At 35.9% G+C, this 23,364-nt stretch overlaps 1 protein-coding gene and 1 long non-coding RNA gene across 3 annotated transcripts in view; one reads left to right on the top strand and one right to left on the bottom strand.

Annotated features, from left to right (window-relative positions):
• The window catches only part of LOC145673439 (uncharacterized), a 38,679-nt gene extending 27,148 nt beyond the window's left edge, over nt 1–11,531 (bottom strand). The window contains exon 1 of the long non-coding RNA XR_014128770.1: nt 11,082–11,531. This is a non-coding gene — a long non-coding RNA (uncharacterized LOC145673439). The remainder of the gene's footprint in view (nt 1–11,081) is intronic.
• Nucleotides 1–23,364, top strand: part of LOC145673438 (adenylate cyclase type 10-like) — a 545,310-nt gene that overhangs the window by 11,465 nt on the left and 510,481 nt on the right. For both annotated transcript variants that reach the window (XR_014128769.1, XM_081743142.1), the window contains exon 2: nt 5,676–5,873. Coding sequence is in view for 1 of the 2 variants with exons in the window: in XM_081743142.1 (XP_081599268.1) it covers nt 5,676–5,873 (198 nt within the window). In the remaining variant the exon portion in view is untranslated. The remainder of the gene's footprint in view (nt 1–5,675; nt 5,874–23,364) is intronic.

Below are 23,364 nucleotides of genomic sequence, written 5' to 3'. Positions count from 1 at the left end.
AGCATACAACAAGAGGAAAGACAGAAAATGTGCATCTGAGTGATGCGCATGCGTAGGTTCCGCTTGTCAAAGTAAAGCGAGAGAGCGCATCCACAAGATTGCAGTGGAAATAATCGTGATAATTATAAGCAAACAAATTATAAATATAATGAAATACGTACTTTTTCTTATTAACAGGGAATGCCGGGCATATAGGCGTTCCCTTACGCTACACCGCTGATATATATGTAAAAATAAGAAATTACAGTATAAATAAAAATGAAGAAGGGCCACAAAGTTGTCATTACAAATACAACTTTTTTCCATATTTTTCTTTGCCTAGTTTTCTAAAGGTTCTTTTTAGCTGTGCTAACTTCATGATACCATACCTTTACTTGCAGATTTTGGAATGCTCTCGTAACTAGTTCCTTCCTCTTTCTACTTCTCATCTTATTTAATATTTTCTTTGGAAATTTCAACTGAATTTGTCCCTACTTCCATGTGTAAAACATGTCTCCTACTTTCTTTTCTTACTATATTTAAAAGTAGGATTTACTTTAGTCAGCACAGAATTAAGATACGACAACTTTGCCTTTTTTTTTTTTTTTTACAAAATTCTTATCAGTTCTTGCTTGTGGGCAATCTGGTACAAAGGGTCTTTCCTAGTAAGATAGTGAAATCGGCCCTTGATCCAAATTGGGTCGTTATTGATCCTCAAGGTTACCCTTGACCTAAAACTACCTAAAAAAATTTTGATTCCCCCCCTTACCGAATTATCGTATCATACATGCTCAAAATTGAATATTAAAAAAAAATGGTGCGAGTGGTCGATGAAAGTTTCACAGATTGTAGATACTACCTAGGTGTAAATGTGCAATTTTTTCAAAACAATTGATTTGGATTTTTCTTTATTTTTTTGAGTGTTGAAAATTTCAAAAAAGTGTAGAAAAAATTTGGGGGGAACATGTCGCTGATTTTTCAGTTAAAAAATTTGTTATACTCTTAGGTACAACATATACTTTTTTCGGGGCCAGAAAGAGATGACAAGATTGTCAAAAAGAAATAAAACTGAAAACAAACGTATTTTTCGCACAGTTTTTTCATCATTTTAAGACCCTCAAGGTGAGGGCCCCTTGAAACAATCCTTTCCCAGAGTTAACAATTTTCCTTTCTCTTACTTCCCTTCTCCTTCTGTCGTTTTTCGGCTGCTTCGATTGTGTTCATTTCGGAACAGAAATACCAAATGTATATCCGTAACAGTGCTTCCACTTCAATCGACTCTTGCACAACAAAGTTATACACACCTCACGTCGCCTAATCGTATCTTCTACCAGTGTTTGCTTTACTGACCGTACACAATGGCGCTCTCTGTTACCTGCATCGGGAAACGGCGACCCGCTACCGATGAAAAATGCTTTTCCACTTGACTTTTCGAATACGCACTAGAGGCAGCGGAAAAACAAGTACGCCTTCTATTTCTTCTATGTTTTACCTGGAATCGAAGTAACTCCACATACCTTTTCATTGTAGAGGGACCATCAGTTATTTGGATAATTATCGGATAACAAAAGACGTTTTTGTTTTGTTTCAGTTATTCTGTGCACCATATTTATCAATTTACTCTCTTTGTTTTGATTTTTCTTTGGTGATGTAAGCTTTGTTTAGTTGCTGTTTCCTTTCTTCATTTACGAGTATGTACACGTTATTCCAGAAAGGTTAAGTGCATTAATTATGGCTGTTTTGAGGCAAAACTTTCCTTTTCATTTGAAATTTTTCCGTTGACTCTTGCTTTCCGGGATCACTCACTTATCACGAGTAACTCAAACAGTGAGCCTCCCTGGCACACGCACTTAGAGACCTGCACGGGCTGGGCCTGGGTGGGCCGACACTGTTATTTCTTTGGGCCGGGCCGGGCTTGGGCTGGCCGACACTGATTTCTCTTCAGGTCGGGCCGGGCTGGGGCCGATCAATTGCAATTCTTTAATAATTATTGACATTCGTTAAACGATAATTGGAATAAAGCCAAACGCTGAAGAAGTGTGTCCGTGAAAAAAGTTACAAAGAATGCAATAGCTATTTACAGTTTGTGTTGCTTAGCGGATCCACTTTCACTATAGAGGATTACAGGCATTATGCGGTAAATTGAGCTCTGACCTTGGCCTTCACTGAACTCAAAATATAAAAAGAAGGCGTGGGAATGTTTTGCCTGTCGCTAAACAATATTGCCATCTTCACTTTATGTTAAAAATCAATTAAGTTAGATTTTTGTTACAGGGAATGGAGTTTTTGTTCTCTCGATGACAGGCAAAGTTCTAGGAGGCAATGGTACCATTCGGGAGGCAAGCGTCATTTTGTGAACCAGAATTTAGAAAATGTTTCTGCGGGTTAGGTCAAATTTAGTACTAAATTTTGAGAAAGATTCGGGCTCGAGCTAATTTTTTTAAAAAATTATCGGGCCGGGGTCGGACCAAAAATTTTAAAATTTATCGTGCCCGGGCCGGTCTTGGGCCAAGAATTTTGAAAAACGTATCGGGCTGGGCCGGGCCGAAAATCTCCAAAATTTTTCGGGCCCGGGCTGGGCCGGGCCTAGGTACGTTCGTGCTGGATTGGGCTCGGGCCGAAAAATTCGGCTCGTGCAGGTCTTTACACGCTCTACGTGATAGAAATCTTCAGCTCCGAGCTCTTTCTAAAAAAAAAAAAAAAAAAAAAAAGAACTAGAGTTTGACTTTACTTCGTCGTTACGAAAAAAATTGAACTTGTAGTTTGACGTGTTATCATTCGTAACCTCTCTGGTGTATCACTATGGGAAAACGTTACCATTCGTTATTTCTTAGAAAATTTTGAATGCTACCAAATTTGATGCCTCTTACTTGAAAGTTTTCGCTGTCTTTTCTTTTATTGGAAATGTTCTTTAACGTATGGGATCATAAATGACTATGCCAGCATATGTTTACACGCGTACATAGTTTCGAAATATTGTATCGTTAAGTTTTTCAATCAATTTTACTTCTTTTCTACACTTAATAACATTTCAATATGTCTTATATTTATTATACTTAAAAGAAAAATATATCTGCAAAATTTCTGCGGATTGCAAAAGTTGACTTAGGGACTCTTAACTTGCCACCGTTTCCGAAGATAACCGAACTTGAACTTAGAAAAACAGCAATAATTAATGCTCTCAAACTTTTTGGAATAAGGTGCAGATACCTGTAAATGAAGAAACAAAACAGCAACGAAATACAGCTTACATCACTACAGAAAAATTAAAACAAAGAAAGTAAATTGGCAAATAAGGTACACAGAATCTGAAACAAAACGTGCCTTATCCGATAGTTATCCAAATAATTGCTGGTCCCTGTACAGTGACAAGGAATGTGGAGTTACTGCGATTCCAGGTAGAACATAGATGTGGAAAAACATTATTCATCAGTAGCGGGTCGCCGTTTCCCGATGCAGGTAACAGAGAGCGCCATTGTGTACGGCCAGTAAAGCAAACACTGGTAGATACGATTAGGCGACGTGAGGTGTGCAAGAGTCGGTTGAAGTGGAAGCACTGTTACAGAGATACATTTGGTGTTTCTGTTCCGAAATGAACACAATCGAAGCAGCCGAAAAACGACAGAAGAGAAAGGGACGTAAGAGGAAGGAAAATTGTTAACTCTAGGAAAGGATTGCTTCAAGGAACCCTCACTTTGAGGGCCTTAAAATGATGAAAAAACTGTGTGAAAAACACGTTTGTTTTCAGTTTTATTTCTTTTTGACAATGTTGTAATCACTTTCAGGACCCGAAAAAATTATGTTGTACTTAAGAGTATAACAATGTTTTTAACGAAACAAATTTTTTTCTACAATTTTTGAAATTTTCAACACGCAAAAAACAAAGAAAATGGGCATCAATGGTTTAAAAAAATGCACATTTACACCTAGGTAGTATCTACAATCTGTGAAACTTTCAAAATATTTCGACCACCCGCACCATTTTTTTAAAAAAAATATTCAATTTTGAACATGTATGATACGATAATTCGGTAAAGGGAGGGGATCAAAATTTTTTTTAGGTAATTTTGGGTCAAGGAAACCTTTTGTGTTAATAATGACCGAATTTGCATCAAGGGCTGATTTCACTATCTTACTTGGAAAGATTCTTTAGAAGTTTCGTTACACGATGATAGTAAGGTAATCTCTTTGTTTTTGTATAGCAATTACATGCTTTAATATTACCTATTTAATTGTAGTCTTTCTCTATCTGCCTAGTTTTACTTTTCGTTATACCGTGACACTCATTTTTTTTCCTACAAGAATATCCTCAAATCTTTTAAATTATTTCCAATTGAATTCTTTTTTTCTCTTTTGTGTTCAATACACTTTATTGGTTTATTGTTCCACATAAGTTCTTAAATTCTTTCAGGATGCAAATTGCTTGAACTTTTTTCTTTCGTTTTGAAACCGATCCTGTCGTACGTAATCTATTTGGTATCGTTCCATCGAATGGAGATGTCCAGGTCTATCCTCTTGTATTGATAAAATCTTTGTTCCATATCATTAGTAAGTTCTGTCCAAATAAGTAGACCAATTCATTCCTCTCAAATCCATATTTACATATTATATTACTTCCTTTCGATTCCCCAGAAAAGCATTCATATAGTCCATTAAAACTACAAATGCGACTTTTGTCGTGTATTATTAATTCTATTTTCTCGGAAAGTTTTTTTTTTTTTTTACGTAAAGTAAATTATTAGTTATAAAATATGCAAGATACAAGAGATGAAGACAGTGATTACATAAAATATTTAAGTAGACAGGAAGAAATTAATGTTCCGTTGGTCTTAAGTAGTAGTGCATATTTGACATACTACATTAAAAATTGTAATTTCTCTATTTAAGAAATAACATAAAATCGGTTTTACACATTTGTGAGATGACGTAGTTTGTTTCCTAATTATTACTTTTAAAATACGTGGGACGTCCAATAAGCCATCTACATAGGAAGGAATGAAGATAGACTGACCTGGTTCTTCACTGTTTCTCGATGTAATCCCTAGTCTCCATGGAGGTCTATGCACCGTCGCTACTTTGTAGACAGCGAAGAAATCTCAGAGAGAGAAAAAAAATAGTCTTTGCCATGGCTTGCAAACCACTGGGAAACAGCTTATTGCACCTCATTGTCCGACATAAAACGTTATCTCCGCAGCTGTTCCTTCAGGTCTCGGAAGAGGAAATAGTCACTAGTGAGAAACTTTTAACTGAGAGGTGCTCCAACTTCTGCAAAACCACTGCAACCCCCTCCCTTCCTGTCTAGGTAGATAATTTATTGGACGCTCTTCGTATATTAAGTTTAATAGAAGTACCTACATATTGTAATACTAGTACTTAATAACAGATACAATATTCGTGAACAAATATATATATATGTGGAATAATAAAATTTTCATTTATTACTCGTCTTTCTTTACTTCTTTCATACAAGAACTTTCAGTATCAATCCATTATCTTCTTTTATACAAAATACTTGGGGAAGGGGGACTATACCAGTGTTTCCTGCCTGAAACTCCTCTGTTGTGTTTCACGCATCGATACTATATAATTCTCTCCATCTGGTGTATTTGTATGCATTCATATTTGTGCTAGTGTTTTGTTAAATAAGGTAAAAATTGTATTAGTATAGAACGTAATAACTGATCAAACATTTGCAGCTGCCGATCCAGGATCTCCAAGTTCTCGCCCGACGGTGACACTGCAAGAAGCCCCAAGCGCTTCAACTAATATAATGAGTTTCAGACAGTCAATGATACTGGCCACATTTCTTCCAGATGAAGTTCTTAAGTACATCCACGCAACTAGAAAAGATACCAGGCACTTCGAAGGAGCTTTAGTATTTTCTGACATATCTGGTAAGTAGAAATTACAGTTATCTCATTCTCCTTTCGTTCAGTGGTCAAAGTAAGACGATATACCAAGCAGCTTCTGGATTTGTAAAGGCAAAAGTAAAGTAGCTGTGGGAAAACTAGTCCTCACTCATAAATATTCATGAGGGGCGATATTCTTGGTATTGTAAGAGTTCTTAATGATATGTTGTAGTTATATACACCGCCGGTTGACAGTTTGAATAATTGATACACCTTCCTCCACATATTAATGATCTTGTAAATGACACGTCGCGTATCATAAATGATTTCCGTTCTTAGAATGGTTAAGAAATGTTAATTTGACAAGCAGAATATAAAAAGACCCTTAGAATTCAAATATACAGATCACACACGTATAACAAGATAATATATTGTTTGATTCATTTATATGCATTACATTTAACACGGCAGCGGATGTTAGTCGTTGGAGAATATTCAGGAATTTTGGTCATTGGAATGGATGAAAGAATAGTCTGGAAGTTTCTGGTTTGTTCTCAAGGTTATTAGACTTATATAAATACTGATTCATTTACATGATTCGTATAACGTAAAGAGATAAGAAGAGTGTTGAAAGAAGAAAATTGACACGTAGAATTGACTGCAAGAGAAAATTATTGGTAGGTACTAACTTTGTAGTATTCTTGTTTTATACTTGTTTATTTTTATATGGGAACTGACATTGGGAATGAAATACATGTAAAACATATTGTAATTGTCGGGAGTATAAGGGAAAAAAAGTTTTGTTTTAATCGGAAATTGACTGCAGATTTTTCGGCATTGAATACCATATTACTCGGTGACTTTTATGGAATTATAACTTGATTAAGATATAGTATAATGTAATATGTAGGGTAGAGGGAATCTAGATTATTCATTACACCGGAAATCGAACTAGGATTCTCCCACGTGGAGAACCGTACGCTAAATTTTATGCTTGCAGTGCGAATTTGTTACTTATATATAGCTATGAATTGTGTAAGACAGAACAGGTATATATAAATTATATTGAACAGAAGTCAGCAGAATCCGTGCCGGGAATCGAACCAGGGCTCTCTCACGTGGAAAATCGTATGATAAACCTTTTGCTTAGCCGATGTTGTTACTTATATGTAGCTATGAATTGTGTAAGACGTATAACCGGTATTTATAAATTATATGTTAAGAAGGAAGTTATGTTGGATAGAGCTATGACATTGCCGGGACTCGAACCAAAATTTTCCTACGTGGAAAACCGTATGCTAATCCTTTTCATGCTTGCACTGTGGACTTTTCACTTATAAATGTTAAAAATTTTACTGAGTGAGAACAAACTTATATTGAACAGGAAGACAGTAGAATTCGCACCGGGAATCGAACCAGGGCTCCTCCATGTGGAAAACCGTACGATAAACCTTTTGCTTAACAGGTTTTGTTACTTATATGTAGCTATGAATTGTATAAGACGTATAACTGGTATTTATAAATTATATGTTAAGAAGGAAGTTATATTGGATAGAGCCATGACATTGCCGGGACTCGAACCAAGATTTTCCTACGTGGAAAACCGTATGCTAATCCTTTTCATGCTTGCACTGTGGACTTTTCACTTATAAATGTTTTAAATTGTACTGTGTGAGAACAAACTTATATTGGATAGGTAGTTAGCAGAATTCGCACCGGGAATCGAACTATGGCTCTCCTACGTGGAAAATCGTATGATAAACCTTTTGCTTAGCAGGTGTTACTTATATGTAGCTATGAATTGTGTAAGACGTATAACTGGTATTTATAAAGTATATTTTAAGAAGGAAGTTATATTGGATAGAGCCATGACATTGCCGGGACTCGAACCAAGATTTTCCTACGTGGAAAACCGTATGCTAATCCTTTTCATGCTTGCACTGTGGACTTTTCACTTATAAATGTTTTAAATTGTACTGTGTGAGAACAAACTTATATTGGATAGGTAGTTAGCAGAATTCGCACCGGGAATCGAACTATGTCTCTCCTACGTGGAAAACTACGATAAACATTTTGCTTAGCAGGTGTTACTTATATGTAGCTATGAATTGTGTAAGACGTATAACTGGTATTTATAAATTATATGTTAAGAAGGAAGTTATATTGGATAGAGCCATGACATTGCCGGGACTCGAACCAAGATTTTCCTACGTGGAAAACCGTATGCTAATCCTTTTCATGCTTGCACTGTGGACTTTTCACTTATAAATGTTTTAAATTGTACTGTGTGAGAACAAACTTATATTGGATAGGTAGTTAGCAGAATTCGCACCGGGAATCGAACTATGGCTCTCCTACGTGGAAAACTACGATAAACATTTTGCTTAGCAGGTGTTACTTATATGTAGCTATGAATTGTGTAAGACGTATAACTGGTATTTATAAAGTATATTTTAAGAAGGAAGTTATATTGGATAGGGAAGAATGACACTGCCGGGAATTGAAGCAGGGTTGTTTTACATGGGTAACCATATGCTAAACCTTTTGCTTGCACTGTGGACTTTTCAGTTGTAAATGGTATAAATTTTATTGTGTATGAACAAACTTACATTGAATAGGTAGTTAGCAGAATCCGCACTGGGAATCGAACCATGGTTCTCTCACATGCAAAGCCAATATGGTTAGGAACGTTAGTGCTACGTTGAATATCATATTTTTGTATTTTTGTAAAGTCGTAATACGGCAACTAATTGCAGTTTTGTTTACTGTTTTAGATGGCGAAGCAAATAGAAAATGTTATAATCAATAAAAGCACTGGAAAATAAAGCTTATTTTTTGAATTCTTTGCTGTTGAAATATAGCGGTGTTTCTTAGGGTAAAGGATACTGGATCTTTCCGTGCCTGCCCTAGTCGCGGGTTTACTACCCCTCCCCGATGGGGGAATTTTTTTTAACACAATAGAAAATAATAATGAAAAACATATTTTATGCACACCTTTATTTCGTTTTAGTATAAATTTTAATGAATTTTTATTTTACATATGTTGTGAAGAAAGACTTTAATTACTATAAATTCACGATCTTTTCTTGTTGTTTGAAATAGTTACAGAGAATGATGAGTTTTACCAGTGATGCCCACCCCGTTATGTCCATAACTCACCCTCCCGCAATTGTCTATCCATAGGTGTTCTTCCATGAAAAAAAAATCTTTTCGATTAATTTTTACACCCCCTCAAACATATTTATATAGATTTTTAACCCCCCCCAAATATTTCAATGACACAGTTTGCGTCATAGCCCCCCGTTGTGGGCACTCCTGACTTTACAATATGCGTTGGCGCAGTAATGAAATAAGTTCGTTTTGAATTTTCGCCCGTAATAGTTTGAATATTCCAACAGTAAGAATTTCATTAAAGGGAATAAAATAATCGGATTGTTGAACTTTATGTAGATTTATATTGTGACAAGGTGTTGAAGAGCACATGCACAGAGGGTTGCGAGGGAAGTGCAGTACATCATAATTACCCGCCTCTTCGATACTGTCTACTGCAAGTAGAACGTTAAAATTCTATTTAGCTTCGACGACCAATGATTAACGCCAATAGACTTGCTAAATCAATTATTATTTGGAGACTGTTTGACTTCTGTTATTATTATTATTATTATTATTATTATTATTATTATTATTATTATTATTATTATTATTATTATTATTATTATTATTATTATTATTATTAATATAATACTTTTGCACTTTTTTCGTCTTGCTAATTAAATTTTCAATGTGCTCCCCTGAAAACGTTGCGCCCCTAGACTCGGGCCTAGTGGTAAATCCAACTCTGCCTAGTCGTCTATTATGTTTTGTTCTTTGGGTATTAGTCATTTCAGATTAGCAACCACCCCTTATGCCAAATGAATCATTTCCGGATACGTTTATAACTATTATTATTATCACGTAACGGGACTTATAATATTGTATTCTTAGTCCGTCCGTCCGTTACTTCTACGATAACTCTTGGACAAATGCCAAATTGTTATATTCTGTTTTTGCAATAGATATGTGGAGCGATTATGGTATCTCGTCCGAGTTCGTTTATGGAGACGATTAATCAACCGGACGTGGTAAAAATCAACCATTTCCGGTTTTAACGTTGCCATTACAGAGCGAAAGCCATAATAGATAGCGAGAAGGGGTTTTCTCAAATCGATTAAGTGTTCAAAGAATATCTTCCACATCCATCCTTAATACTGTATTAAAACCGGCAGTGGTAGAAATCCAGTACGACTTCCGGTTTCAATATTAATCTATATAAAGAAAACCGATATAGGAGCAAGTTCGATTTCCTTGGAATCGACTTAGCGTTCTAAGAATAGTTCGCATTTTCTCTTTTAACACTTTATTCAAATCGGAAGTGGCAGAAATCAACCATTTCCGCTTTCAGTGTTGATCGTCATAGAATAAAAACGATAATAGATAGCGAAAAGTGTTTTTGTAATCAATTTAGCATTTCAAATATAGGTACTATCTCCCCTCTTAACCCTCTATTTAAACCAGAAATGGCATAAATCAACAACTTTTGGCTTAAACGTTGATTACTATAAGGTAAAAACTCTAATAGATAGGGAGAAGCGGCTTTCTGTAATGAATTGTGTCCCAAGAATAATATTTCAGATAATCTAGACTCTAATCTGTTTACTAAAACGAAACCAGGTACACATGTACCATTTTTGGTTTCGAGACCAATTTGAAAAAAATATTGGCGCGCTCCTCTTTATTGTCTTTACAGAATTATGTATTATTATTATTATTATTATTATTATTATTATTATTATTATTATTAAATCATTAAGGAAAGAAGTAAAGGACGGAAATATGTTGTTGACAAAACCAAATATATATTGATGGGATTCTTTGTGGCTAAATGCTTAGAACTTTGCTCCCTTGCAAAAGTCGGGTTCGATTTCCGGTGGCAGGTACTGTGGTTTGTAGATCTACGTCCCATGTAGCCTAGTAGCGTAGGTGTTGAAATGAAGTTGAATTCTAACTAATAAAAATGAAATGAAATCTTTAAGTTTTACGTCACACCCTTATGCCGGTTAGGCTAAAGGAGACGGCGATGATGAGAAATGAATGAAATGGTGGACTGAAGAAAGTGGGAGGAAACGGGAAAACCCCGAAAAAACCCACGAGCACGGTGTTTGTCCACCACAAAGTCCACACTGCGCGAGCTGGATCTAATATCATTATTCTTACCTTAAAGTTACAGCTAGCTTCTCTTCTGGTGTAATACTTGTTCTCATCACTGTGTCAATCCCTGTAATATCTGTCCCTATTAACTCCAGGAGTTCATCAAATGAAGGTTTCGACATACGGAAGTAGTTAAAGAACTTCATTTTGTCTGCACGGAGATCACGATACAAAGTATGATACAGGCCAATTTGTAATCTCGTTGATAGCATAGGATGCACGGACATTCGTGTTTCCCTCTACGTTTCTTCTTTTTGAGCAGCAAAATAAGAAGAAGTGCTTGCTTACTATTAACAGCCATTTCTCAAATTGGAATAACTTGAGACGGTGGAAATGCTTCTACGAACTATATGAACCGGATAGTCGCCGGATGGACACTGAAATCTCGAACCATGAACGGCTGTATGTGTGTTTCTTCGTGTTCCATGTATTTCTGTGTGTCCTGGCAACACCACTCCTAACTTGGGCAATAAAAGGGGAGCCAAAGAGAAAATAACAAGAAGCCTTGGTGCCTGCTGTCGGTTGCTTGTTTTTCACAAGCAGTGACGCAACTCATTGTTTCCACTCAGTGGCAGCGAACGAAAGGGACCTAATGGGACCTAATGGTAATTGAATTAGCGACAGACAAATTTGTTGTGAGTCATCAGTCTTTTCAGAGAAAAAATCTGGTTGATTCAGTGCCTTTATGGTTTATATTACTGTGCGAAAAAGGAATGAACAAAGGGAAACACGAGGGAAAGATCCCTGAATATTATTAACTGGCTTCAAGAAGGAACAAAGATTCGCAGCTCTTTCTCCTGAAAGAAATGAGGAAAACGAAAACAAACAACCAACAACAACAAAAACTGATTTTCAATAAACCTATAATTTACTATTTTAGAGGTCTGCGCGGATGCGGATATCCTCATCGAAATGGGTATTTGCGGATATATGTCTCTTTTCTGTGCGGATAGCGGATAAAGTTGCGGATAATGTTTCCTACATTTTTTCTACCTAGAAAAATGCTGTGAATTTTCTGATAATGGTGGAAAGCACTAGAAACGTTCGTTTCGAATTAAAAGTTTTAAAACCAGTTGAAAAATACTAAAATCAAAATACAAGTGTGTTTGAAGCTTGTGACTCAGTGACAGCAAAAGGACAAAAAATGACACGAGAGAGTTGTCATGAGGTGAATGACATGTAGGTGAGTGTAGGTGAATGACATCTCTGACCTAAACAGAAAGAAACGTCAAGCCCCATCGCTACTCCTCAAGTACCACTGTTTGCTGTAAAAAAGAAAAATAATTGCCGCCAAAGCCCCTTTGATAAAGCTGAAAATTTTTAGACCATTCGCCTTGAAGATTAAGAAATGTCTTCAAATAAAGTTTTTCTGGTCTGAGAGGTCAGGAACCAAAACCCTAATTTAAAACACTCATCCCCTTCCATAAACTGAAAACTGGTCAGAAGAATTATCTTTGCCTTTTGTGACAAACTGGAGAAGAGCGTAGCGGGACCGCGGTGGCTCAGTGGTAGAGCGTTCACCTCTGGTGCTTGGGGTCCCGGGTTCGATCCCAGCCCCCGCCAAGTGAACTTTGTGGTTTACAAACACCGTGTGCGTGGGTTTTCTTGGGGTTCTCCCGTTTCCTCCCACTTCCTTCATTCCACCATTTCATTCATTACTCATCACCGTCCCCTTTAGCCTAACCGGCATAACCGTGGGACGTAAAACTCAAAGATTTCATTTCATTTCATTGGAGAAGCGCGTAGGTCACCGAAATAGTAAACAAATCACATCATACGCTCATCTTTCTCTCTCCCTCTCTCTTAAAAAAATCTTCTTTGAAGTACAGCAGATACTGAATGCACATTTGCGATCCCACAGATTTCTCTCTTCGGAGAGGTGCCATGGACCTCAATGAACATTCCGAGGGATTGAAGTTTTATAACAGCAATTGTTTCTCTCTCTTTCTTTCTTCTTGTGTGTATGTGTACATGTATGTTCTGGGCCTCTGGTAAAGAAAGAAAGACCAACCAATGCGTTGTTTCTCCTACCCTAAATGTGTCCAACAATAAGTGGGGGCTGCAAAGAAAAGCAGTAAATTCTAAACTTCCTAAATTGCCTCTTCCCGAAATTAACGGTACAGACTTCCTATTTGTATTCGAAGCTATTTTCACTTCTAGTGTCAGTAAAAGCGTGGCCGTGAAAGCTTGAGTTGATTTTGAGTTTATCGTCGCGTTCAGCAGCGAGGCTATATGAGACGTGGACCTACTGATTAACGTGGAATCCGAACGACATGAACTCCCGCCGGGAATTGAACCCGGGTCTCCCACGCGAAAGGCGCGTACGCTAACCGCTTAGCCACGAAGGAGCTTGGTCGTGAAAGCATGCATTGTACTGCGTTGTTAGTTTCTTCACTTATTTTTTAAATTCAGTGCAATTATTGGTGCTAGTGTCGTGAATGTGTTTGCGGTCCTGTGATTAATTTTACTTCTTAATAACGATTATTTCTATTTCGCCTTTGTGTTTAGAACAAATGCCCCTTTTTTATGAGTGATGATGAAGTTTAAAAACTTAGTGACGTGCTCTAAAATTAGTCGATTGGGGGATATTACCTACGTGGCATTATTTTGGTCCGATACCTGCATTTGAAGATCTTGGGTAAGTACATATATCGTTCATTAATTTCTAATTTGTATCTGCAAGGTTTATATTGCATTTTATTTATCGTAGTTGGTATTTGATTACGAGGAAACTGATATAATATATTGTTTCTTTTGATTCAGAAAACTACGTGTATTATAGAATATGTAAGTTGTATATATTTGGTACTTCATTATCTGCGGATGCGGATAGAGATGTTGCGGATGCGGATAGAGGTGCTGCGGATGCGGTACGGATGCGGATGCGATATTTTGTATCCGCGCAGACCTCTAACTATTTGGTATTTCTTAAAAACTTTCTTGTCAACCCATTTTTAAAACAGAAAAGGAAATATTCCGCTACCATTAAAAGTTGCAAGAAAAATCGACATATATATATATATATATATATATATATATTCTCCCTTCCGCCATGTTGCGGAGCTGACTTTTGATCTAAATGGCATCGGAAGTGTGATTGTTCATTTCAGCGACCCCGAAAATTGTGGATTTGACACTAATATGTCATTTTCCCCTCTCTCCTTCCCTCAAGTTGCACCTTCAAAGTAAAATGTTAAAAACCATCCCGAACCTCATCTATGTTGAAAATTTTATCGCGATCGGTCTGATGATTCAAGAGTTATTAAGTTAGAAACATAAGCACTTTCATTTTGATTGTAATAGATAATCTGTCGCACTAGAAAACATGTATTTGTTTACATACAGGATTTTGTACATAAAGTTTATATAAGTGTGTATATTATAATATTAAATAATAGTAATTGTATGTTTTAGTGCATGAGTATTAGTGAAATTTGCCAATTGCTCTTTCTCTTAAGAAATAATTTGGTTAAAATTAACAAAACTTCACCAGATCAAAGAGCACATTGAGAACTCAGTTTTATTCAAGAGACCTATTTTTTGCAACAGAACACTTCATGTTGGTAGGCTTGTATGTAACTGTAATTAATGCATATAACTGTATGTAACTGTAACTGTAACTCCTGTAATTAATGAACATCCACGAATAAAGGACATAACAGAAATGAGAGCAGACTATTAATTTTCAACTAGCTGAACCTGCGCTCTCTACACAGCGCATCATTCACATATGAGCATGAATCTCCTTGTCATTCCTTATATCTGTACGTGTCCCTTTACAGATACAAGTGAAGGACGCCTTCATAAAAATCGGCAAGGAGTATCATAAAGGGGAAATTTTTTCGACTATTTTTTTTTCAATATCTCGCATCGTTTGCAAGATTTGAGCCGACTTGTGATTGGAATTTCTAATTCATATATTACCAGTATTTTCTTTCTTTCTGCATGCATTATGTAATAAGTAAATAAATTACACACACAATTAATTATGTCAGTTATATACGGAGTTCATTAAAAAAAATCTCCAAACAATGAAGATTCATCTTAGACTGGAGAAATGGTTATCCTTCGTTTTCTTATCATTTGGCCATTATCATGAAACAAACACGTGAGAGATATACAACCCCTATATACAATTATGTGATGTTGGATATATAACTCGTAGGGCATAAAGCTTTACTTTTAAACGTTTTCAGTACTTCCAGTGTACCCCTAAAAATTTAATAAAGAACTGATGGCCAAGTTTTCTTAAATATTCATTAGAACTGGACAATTTACACAAAATTTGGAATCAACCAATGAAAACGGCACGTTTCTAGGAGTTGTGGGTTCACTATCTCATTGTCGAAAGGACTGGAGACAAACATATAAACTTTTCTGTGGGGACAAACATATACACGTAAATCTAGTATTTTAATACAATAATAATTGGAATAGTTTTATTTTCGAGTACTATATTTTAATATTCGCAATACTGAAATTTTTGAACTTAAATTTTTCACGCGTTTGAAAGAAAAAGATATCATTACTAGTAAAATTAACCAAATACAAAGATATTTAATTTTTTTCAATGTTTTCAATTTCTCCGGAAAGAAATCGAAAAAAAACTTTTTTACCAACAGGTTCAAAATTTCCGGAAATTTAAAACACTAATTCAGACACACTTGTACTTGGCCCAGCATTAAACTATGATGTTAGTTCCGACGCAGTTCGCTGCCTGTCCTGTTTTACCAGTCTGCTCAGCCTACAACATCCGACATTGAGTAATGAGGTGGGGTGGGGGCTCCCAACACCCCGTCGTTTCCCCTTGGTTTCACCACTTGTTGAAGACACTCACCACAGCACTCCTCGAACACCTGACAAGTCCTGCAGTTTCCTAAATTCTCGTGCCGAGTGTTTCTGAATGAGTACTTTCTTCAAAATAATATTAAAAATTATAGAAAGATTTTCGAGACATTCGAGTCGAGTCGAGATTTTTACGAGCTGTCTCGCCTCGAAAATTCGAGTCGAGAAATACGTTTGTCTCGACTAGCCTCGAATTTTACAAAGTGTGCCTCGACTCGAATTCGAGTCGAGTCGACTCGAGATTCGAGACATATCGACTCGTGCGCATCCCTACCTTGTACTCTGTTTTTTTATATAAAAAGAAGTTAGTGTAGTGACAATATTGTAAAATTACGTATCATTTTATTGAAAGTAGAATAATGCTACTTTAATAATGCTTCAACACAGTGACTGTTAGTGCTGGATCCATCCTTCAAAAAATTTCAGGGTGTGCAGACCCTTACTTGGTATATGCTTTTAATAGGAATAGTTCTTAGAGCTCAATACTTTGAGGTAAAAGGATAAAATGTCTATGAAATGCATAGGAAGTAGTAGAAAATGGACCGATCTGTCTCATATTAGAACATACTAGAACAACTCAGGAGCCCCTGGGAAATCGAGCACCTTGAACCGTTCACCCACGGTCTTTTACGATCTCCATTTTAGGGGTGTATTTGTTCCTTTTATGAGCACTTTTTAGGGGGTGTACTCGTTCTCTTTTATGAGTACATTTTAAGGGGTGGACTCGTTCCCTTTTATGATCACTTTTTCAACCACTATTTTACCATGGCAGACTACGAACACATAGCAGAGCAGATTATACATAAGACTATGTAACATAGCAGGGATGTATTCATTTCCTTTTATGAGGGGTGTATTCGTTCTCTTATGATCACTTTTCCACCCCTTATTTTACCATAGCAGAGAATACATAAAACTACGTAACACAGCAGGGATGTATTCGTTTCCTTTTATGAGCATTTTTAGGGTTGTATTCGTTCTCTTTTATGATCACTTTTTCACCCCTTATTTGAACATAGCAAATAATACATAACACTACGTAAATAGCAGGTGTGTATTCATTCCCTTTTATCAGCATTTTTTTCAACCCCTATTTTAACTATAAACATAACAGACAATGAATACCTATGTAACATAGCAAAGGGGGTGTACATAAGACTACGAACACACAATTATTTAACATAGTAGGGCTGTATTCGTTCAACCCCTTATTTTAACATAGCAAAAATTTATGAACACATTTTCCACCCCTATTTTAACGTAGCACAGATTTCGTCCCAACCCCTAATTTAACATAGCAGAAATGACACAAGCATGTCCCCAAACTACTGACCATCGTGAACGAAGGTCAAACTCGTAAACGAAGCAACATATCGAGGTGCTGTTTCCACATTTAGTAATTGATCATCAAAGAGAACATGTCCCAAAAGTGTTGACCATCGAGCTCAAAGGTCAAAATACTTAAAACCTAATAATTCGAAAACGGAGCCACATATTGAGTTGGTGTTTCCACATTTAGCAATTGGTGTTCAACTACTACAAGTTCCAAAAATAATGACCATCGAGGTCAAAGGTCAAAATACTTAAAACCTAATAACTCGGAAACGGAGCCACATATTGAGGTGGTGTTTCCACATTTACTAATTGGTCGTCAACTACTACAAGTTCCAAAAATAATGACCATCGAGGTCAAAGGTCAAACTCGTAAACGAAGCCATATATTGAGATGACGTTTCCTCATTTAGTAACAGATCATCAACTGCATGTACGAAAATATTGACTATTGAGGCCAAGAGGTCAAATAACTCGTAACAGAGCAACGGATAAATTTGTGTGGTCTATTCAATTTTGTAACCAAGCAGAAAAAAAGTGAAGAAGGAATAAATTTGAGTGGCTTATTTACTTTTGTATTAATGATAAAGAAATCAAAGAAACACAATTTTAATTAGCGCAGAATTCCTTTACCTTTTTGGGCTATTCAAATAAACGCAAAACTTAATTTGTATTGAGTATTTATTTTTCTACTAACAAGAAAGAAAGCAAAGATATGCCATATTAACTAGCTGAGAATTTTATATGATCTTGTACTATTTAAACAAAGGAAGGGATAAAATTAAGTGATCTTGTTAAAATGAACCTTCTTTGTTTATTAAAAAATTCAAAATGGTATAAAATGCTGAGTTAGTTAAACTGGCACTTTTCGTTTTTATAAAAGTAAGACACAAATTTATTCGTTCGTTTATTTGAGCAGTACAAAGGTTATACATAAATTCTGAGTCCGTTTTCGCCTTTTCTGGTTAGTACAAATTTATCCCTTCGTTTGTTTAAATAATACAACATGCACTAGAAATTCTGAGCTAGATAAAAATGGCATTTCTCATTGGTATAAAATTAAATAGACCACTCAAATATATCCCTTCGTTTATTTAAGTAGTACAAGATATAAAATTTTCAATTAGTTAAAATGGACCTTCGCTTTTTTTAGGTTAGCACATAAAGGTACAAAAATTCTGAGCTAGTTAAAAGGGCATTTCTCCTTTGTGCAAAATGGAATAGATCACTTAAATTTATCCCTTCGTTTGTTTAAATAGTACAAGATGATATAAAATTCTCAGCTAGTTAATATGACATATCTTTGCTTTCTTTCTTCTTAGTAGAAAAATAAATACTCAATACAAATTAAGTTTTGCGTTTATTTGAATAGCCCAAAAAGGTAAAGGAATTCTGCGCTAATTAAAATTGTGTTTCTTTGATTTCTTTATCATTAATACAAAAGTAAATAAGCCACTCAAATTTATTCCTTCTTCACTTTTTTTCTGCTTGGTTACAAAATTGAATAGACCACACAAATTTATCCGTTGCTCTGTTACGAGTTATTTGACCTCTTGACCTCAATAGTCAATATTTTCGTACATGCAGTTGATGATCTGTAACTAAATGAGGAAACGTCATCTCGATATATGGCTTCTTTTACGAGTTTGACCTTTGATCTCGATGTTCATTATTTTTGGAACTTGTAGTAGTTGATGACCAAATACTAAATGTGGAAACACCACCTCAATATGTGGCTCCGTTTCCGAGTTATTAGGTTTTAAGTATTTTGACCTTTGACCTCGATGGTCATTATTTTGGAACTTGTAGTAGTTGATGACCAATTAGTAAATGTGGAAACACCACCTCAATATGTGGCTCCGTTTCCGAGTTATTAGGTCTTAAGTATTTTGACCTTTGACCTCGATGGTCATTATTTTTGGAACTTGTAGTAGTTGATCACCAATTGCTAAATGTGGAAACACCAACTCAATATGTGGCTCCGTTCTCGAGTTATTAGGTTTTAAGTATTTTGACCTTTGAAAAAAATGAAATGAAATCTTTGAGCTTTACGTTCCACGGTTATGCCGGTTAGACTAAAGGAGACGGTGATAATGAGAGATGAGTGAAATGGTGGAATGAGGAAAGTGGGAGGAAACGGGAGAACCCCGGGAAAACCCACGAGCACGGTGTTTGTCCACCACAAAGTTCACTTGGCCCGGGACCCCAAGCACCAGAGGTGAACGCTGTACCCCTGAGCCACCGCGCCCCCTATTTTGACCTTTGAGCTCGATGGTCAACACTTTTGGGACATGTTCTCTTTGATGATCAATTACTAAATGTGGAAACAGCACCTCGATATGTTGCTTCGTTTACGAGTTTGACCTTCGTTCACGATGGTCAGTAGTTTGGGGACATGCTTGTGTCATTTCTGCTATGTTAAATTAGGGGTTGGGACGAAATCTGTGCTACGTTAAAATAGGGGTGGAAAATGTGTTCATAAATTTTTGCTATGTTAAAATAAGGGGTTGAACGAATACAGCCCTACTATGTTAAATAATTGTGTGTTCGTAGTCTTATGTACAACCCCTTTGCTATGTTACATAGGTATTCATTGTCTGTTATGTTTATAGTTAAAATAGGGGTTGAAAAAATGCTGATAAAAGGGAATGAATACACACCTGCTATGTTACATATTCTTATGTATTATCTGCTATGTTCAAATAGGGGTTGAAAAAGTGATCATAAAAGAGAACGAATACAACCCTAAAAATGCTCATAAAAGGAAAGGAATGCATCCCTGCTATGTTACGTAGTCTTATGTATTCTCTGCTATGGTAAAATAAGGGGTGGAAAATTTGATCATAAAAGAGAACGAATACACCCCTAAAAATGCTCATAAAAGGAAATGAATACATCCCTGCTAAGTTACGTAGTCTTATGTATTATCTGCTATGTTCAAATAGGGGTTGAAAAAGTGATCATAAAAGAGAACGAATACAACCCTAAAAATGCTCATAAAAGGAAATGAATACATCCCTGCTATGTTACGTAGTCTTATGTAATCTCTGCTATGGTAAAATAAGGGGTGGAAAAGTGATCATAAAAGAGAACGAATACACCCCTCATAAAAGGAAATGAATACATCCCTGCTATGTTACATAGTCTTATGTATAATCTGCTCTGCTATGTGTTCGTAGTCTGCCATGGTAAAATAGTGGTTGAAAAAGTGATCATAAAAGGGAACGAGTCCACCCCTTAAAATGTACTCATAAAAGAGAACGAGTACACCCCCTAAAAAGTGCTCATAAAAGGAACAAATATACCCCTAAAATGGAGATCGTAAAAGACCGTGGGTGAACGGTTCAAGGTGCTCGATTTCCCAGGGGCTCCTGAGTTGTTCTAGTATGTTCTAATATGAGCCAGATTGATCCATTTTCTATTACTATAGGAGTATACAGTGAAACACTTCTTATTAAGATGATAACGTGAAATGCTTATTCCATTTTATATAGTAAAAGGACAAGATTGTACTGTTGTGAATAATTACCTTGGACTTGAAAATCAAACACAACTCATTTGTTAGGCAACCAGTAGAAAATCTACGTATAACGAATTGACACACACTGCAGACACTTTACTTTTTTGATCCTGACAATAACCATTGTATGGTAACCTCTTGAAAACTTGTATAGTCACCGACTGCGAGGTATAGTCGGATATGGGAAAAAATATTTATGCTTATAACAGAATGATGTAGAATGTGGGAAAGCAGGAGAGCACTGTGACTTAGTGGTAGAACGACAATATTTGATGTTCGTGATTCAAAACCGACCAAGTGAACTTTGTGGTGGACAACATTTTTTTCTCCTGGTACTTCCACTTCCTACATCATTCATTCATTGGCTTAATTAGCCTTTCCCTTAACCCAAAGGACTTCCTTCAGAGTAAGGAAGCTACCATGTTTCATAATATACAGCATAACAGGCACGATTATCGTTGTATATATTAAAACCTCAACTTTCTCGATAGAATTTTACAACGAGAAAAGATTTTGTATTGAATAATAATAGAATTTCCATACTTTTAGTTAACATTTAACTTCTTCCTAAATATGGTTTCGGTAGATTTTATCGAAAGTATTATGTAATATTAAAAGTATTCACTTTATCGAAAGTATTATTTGATATTTTAAAGCATTTTATAATTGTAGCATTACGATTTGACGAACTCTCATGTACTTATTTCATGTCCCTGCGAGCGTTTTAATAAGATGTGACTGTCGAAATAAAATTCTATCTTTGAAACAGGTATAGTTATTTTTTAAAAAGATTGAATTAGTTTTAGTTGCATATAAAGCATTTTAATTTGATCTTTCTTTCTCTCTTGCAATAGAATCATTACGAGGCTATAATCATACCTTATTATTAAGTAATGTTTATTGAGGGTTTAATTTACTTCGAGATTTCTTTGGAAACAATAAAAATCTTACTTGAGATGGATTGATTTCTCTGGGAGGAAATGTGAGAATCCTGAAAAACTCGCTCACATGCTGTGTGCCAACCATAATAACTGCTTGGCAGGCTAAGATCGAACCATGAACCCATCACGCGCCAGAGGTGAACGATTTTGAATGCAATGAAGAATATTTTATAATCCCACAGTAGTATCAATAACTGTTTGAGATTCTTAGCATACTATGTGATACACAGGTTACATGACTTTTCTTTTGTTCTTTTCGAACTAATGTTTAAGAGGACCAGAAGCATAGATTTCAAGAACTACCTATGGTCCACGAACCACACTTTTAACATTACAGCTTTATACACTTGCATTCAAAATTATAGGACCATTAGATGGGTGTACAAGACTCTTGTTGGAATAAATATTTTCGCCGTCTTCCACTGTGGAACCTTTTTTTAAAATTTAATGTAAAACTTTAAACATAATGAAGAAAATAAGAACATGCTGAGGTGAAATAAACTTGAAAACTCCCACCGTGCAAAAGAATTAAGGGAAGCAACCTTTGTTTTCAAGCTGAGACTATCAGTGGTTGAGATTGACCACCAAATATAACAATTATTTTCTCAGATGATGAGTTCTTATGCTTATGCCAGTAGTTAACACTGGAAAAGTGAACCAGGTAGTGTTTGTATAATGGTATTACATGGTTCAATCTCAGAACATGTGCAATTGTGAACAATTCCATGGGGGGGTGGACAACACCACTTTCACGAAACATGAGATCACATAACTAACTTTGCTGCCTAGAACTATTTGTTGATATCAAAATTAGCGATATATGAACTTTCAAAAGATGAAAAGTTTCTTTATCTCGATTCATAATACGTATTTGAAATTTCATCGGAATAAGCATTCAACTTAAACTATAATAAACGAACGAACTATCTAGTTGCATTATAGGAGAGTGATACAGGTGTGGAAGAAAAGTTTATGTATTGATTCTTTGAACACAATTTGTGTGCGAGTAATTCAATTTTATTTAACTTTTAATATTAGAGATTATCCTATACGATCATTCAATGTTTATTATTTCTTATACATAATAACTTTTATCATTTGACGATTGTAATGTTAGTAGAAAAAATGCTTTATTTAACAATATGAGCACGAAACCTATGAGAAATATATTTGACAACATTCTTACTTATCAGTGTACGGAATACTTCTTTGAACGGAAACAGCTTGGTCCATTGGTAGACTGCATCCATCTGGCACGAGGATCCCTTAGTTCAATCCCAGACCATGACAATTTGTGATAGACACCCTGTGGATTTTCTCGGGGTTCTTCATTTCCTTCCACTTTCTTTATTTTCAACATTTTACAATCATTCACCTTTCAACGTTACCTACTCGTAAAATGTCTCGAGTAGATGAGTATATAAGATTCATGCTAGAATAATTCGCTTTGCCCTCAAGCCAGAAAAAACAGAAACTCGGAGCCACGAAACTCGTGAAATTTGGCGAGTACCGACTCGAGAAATTTCACTTCGTTAGCACTAACGTTCCCAACCATATTGGCTTTGCATGTGAGAGAGCCATGGTTCGATTCCCGGTGCGGATTCTGCTAACTACCCGTTCAATATAAGTTCGTTCATATACAATAAAATTT

This window comes from Thermobia domestica, chromosome 16, assembly GCF_964235325.1.
Source record: "Thermobia domestica chromosome 16, izTheDome1.hap1.1, whole genome shotgun sequence".
In the NCBI taxonomy this organism is placed as follows: domain Eukaryota; kingdom Metazoa; phylum Arthropoda; class Insecta; order Zygentoma; family Lepismatidae; genus Thermobia; species Thermobia domestica.
Note: the sequence above shows the minus strand (reverse complement) of the source record. Positions and strands in the feature narration are given on the sequence as shown.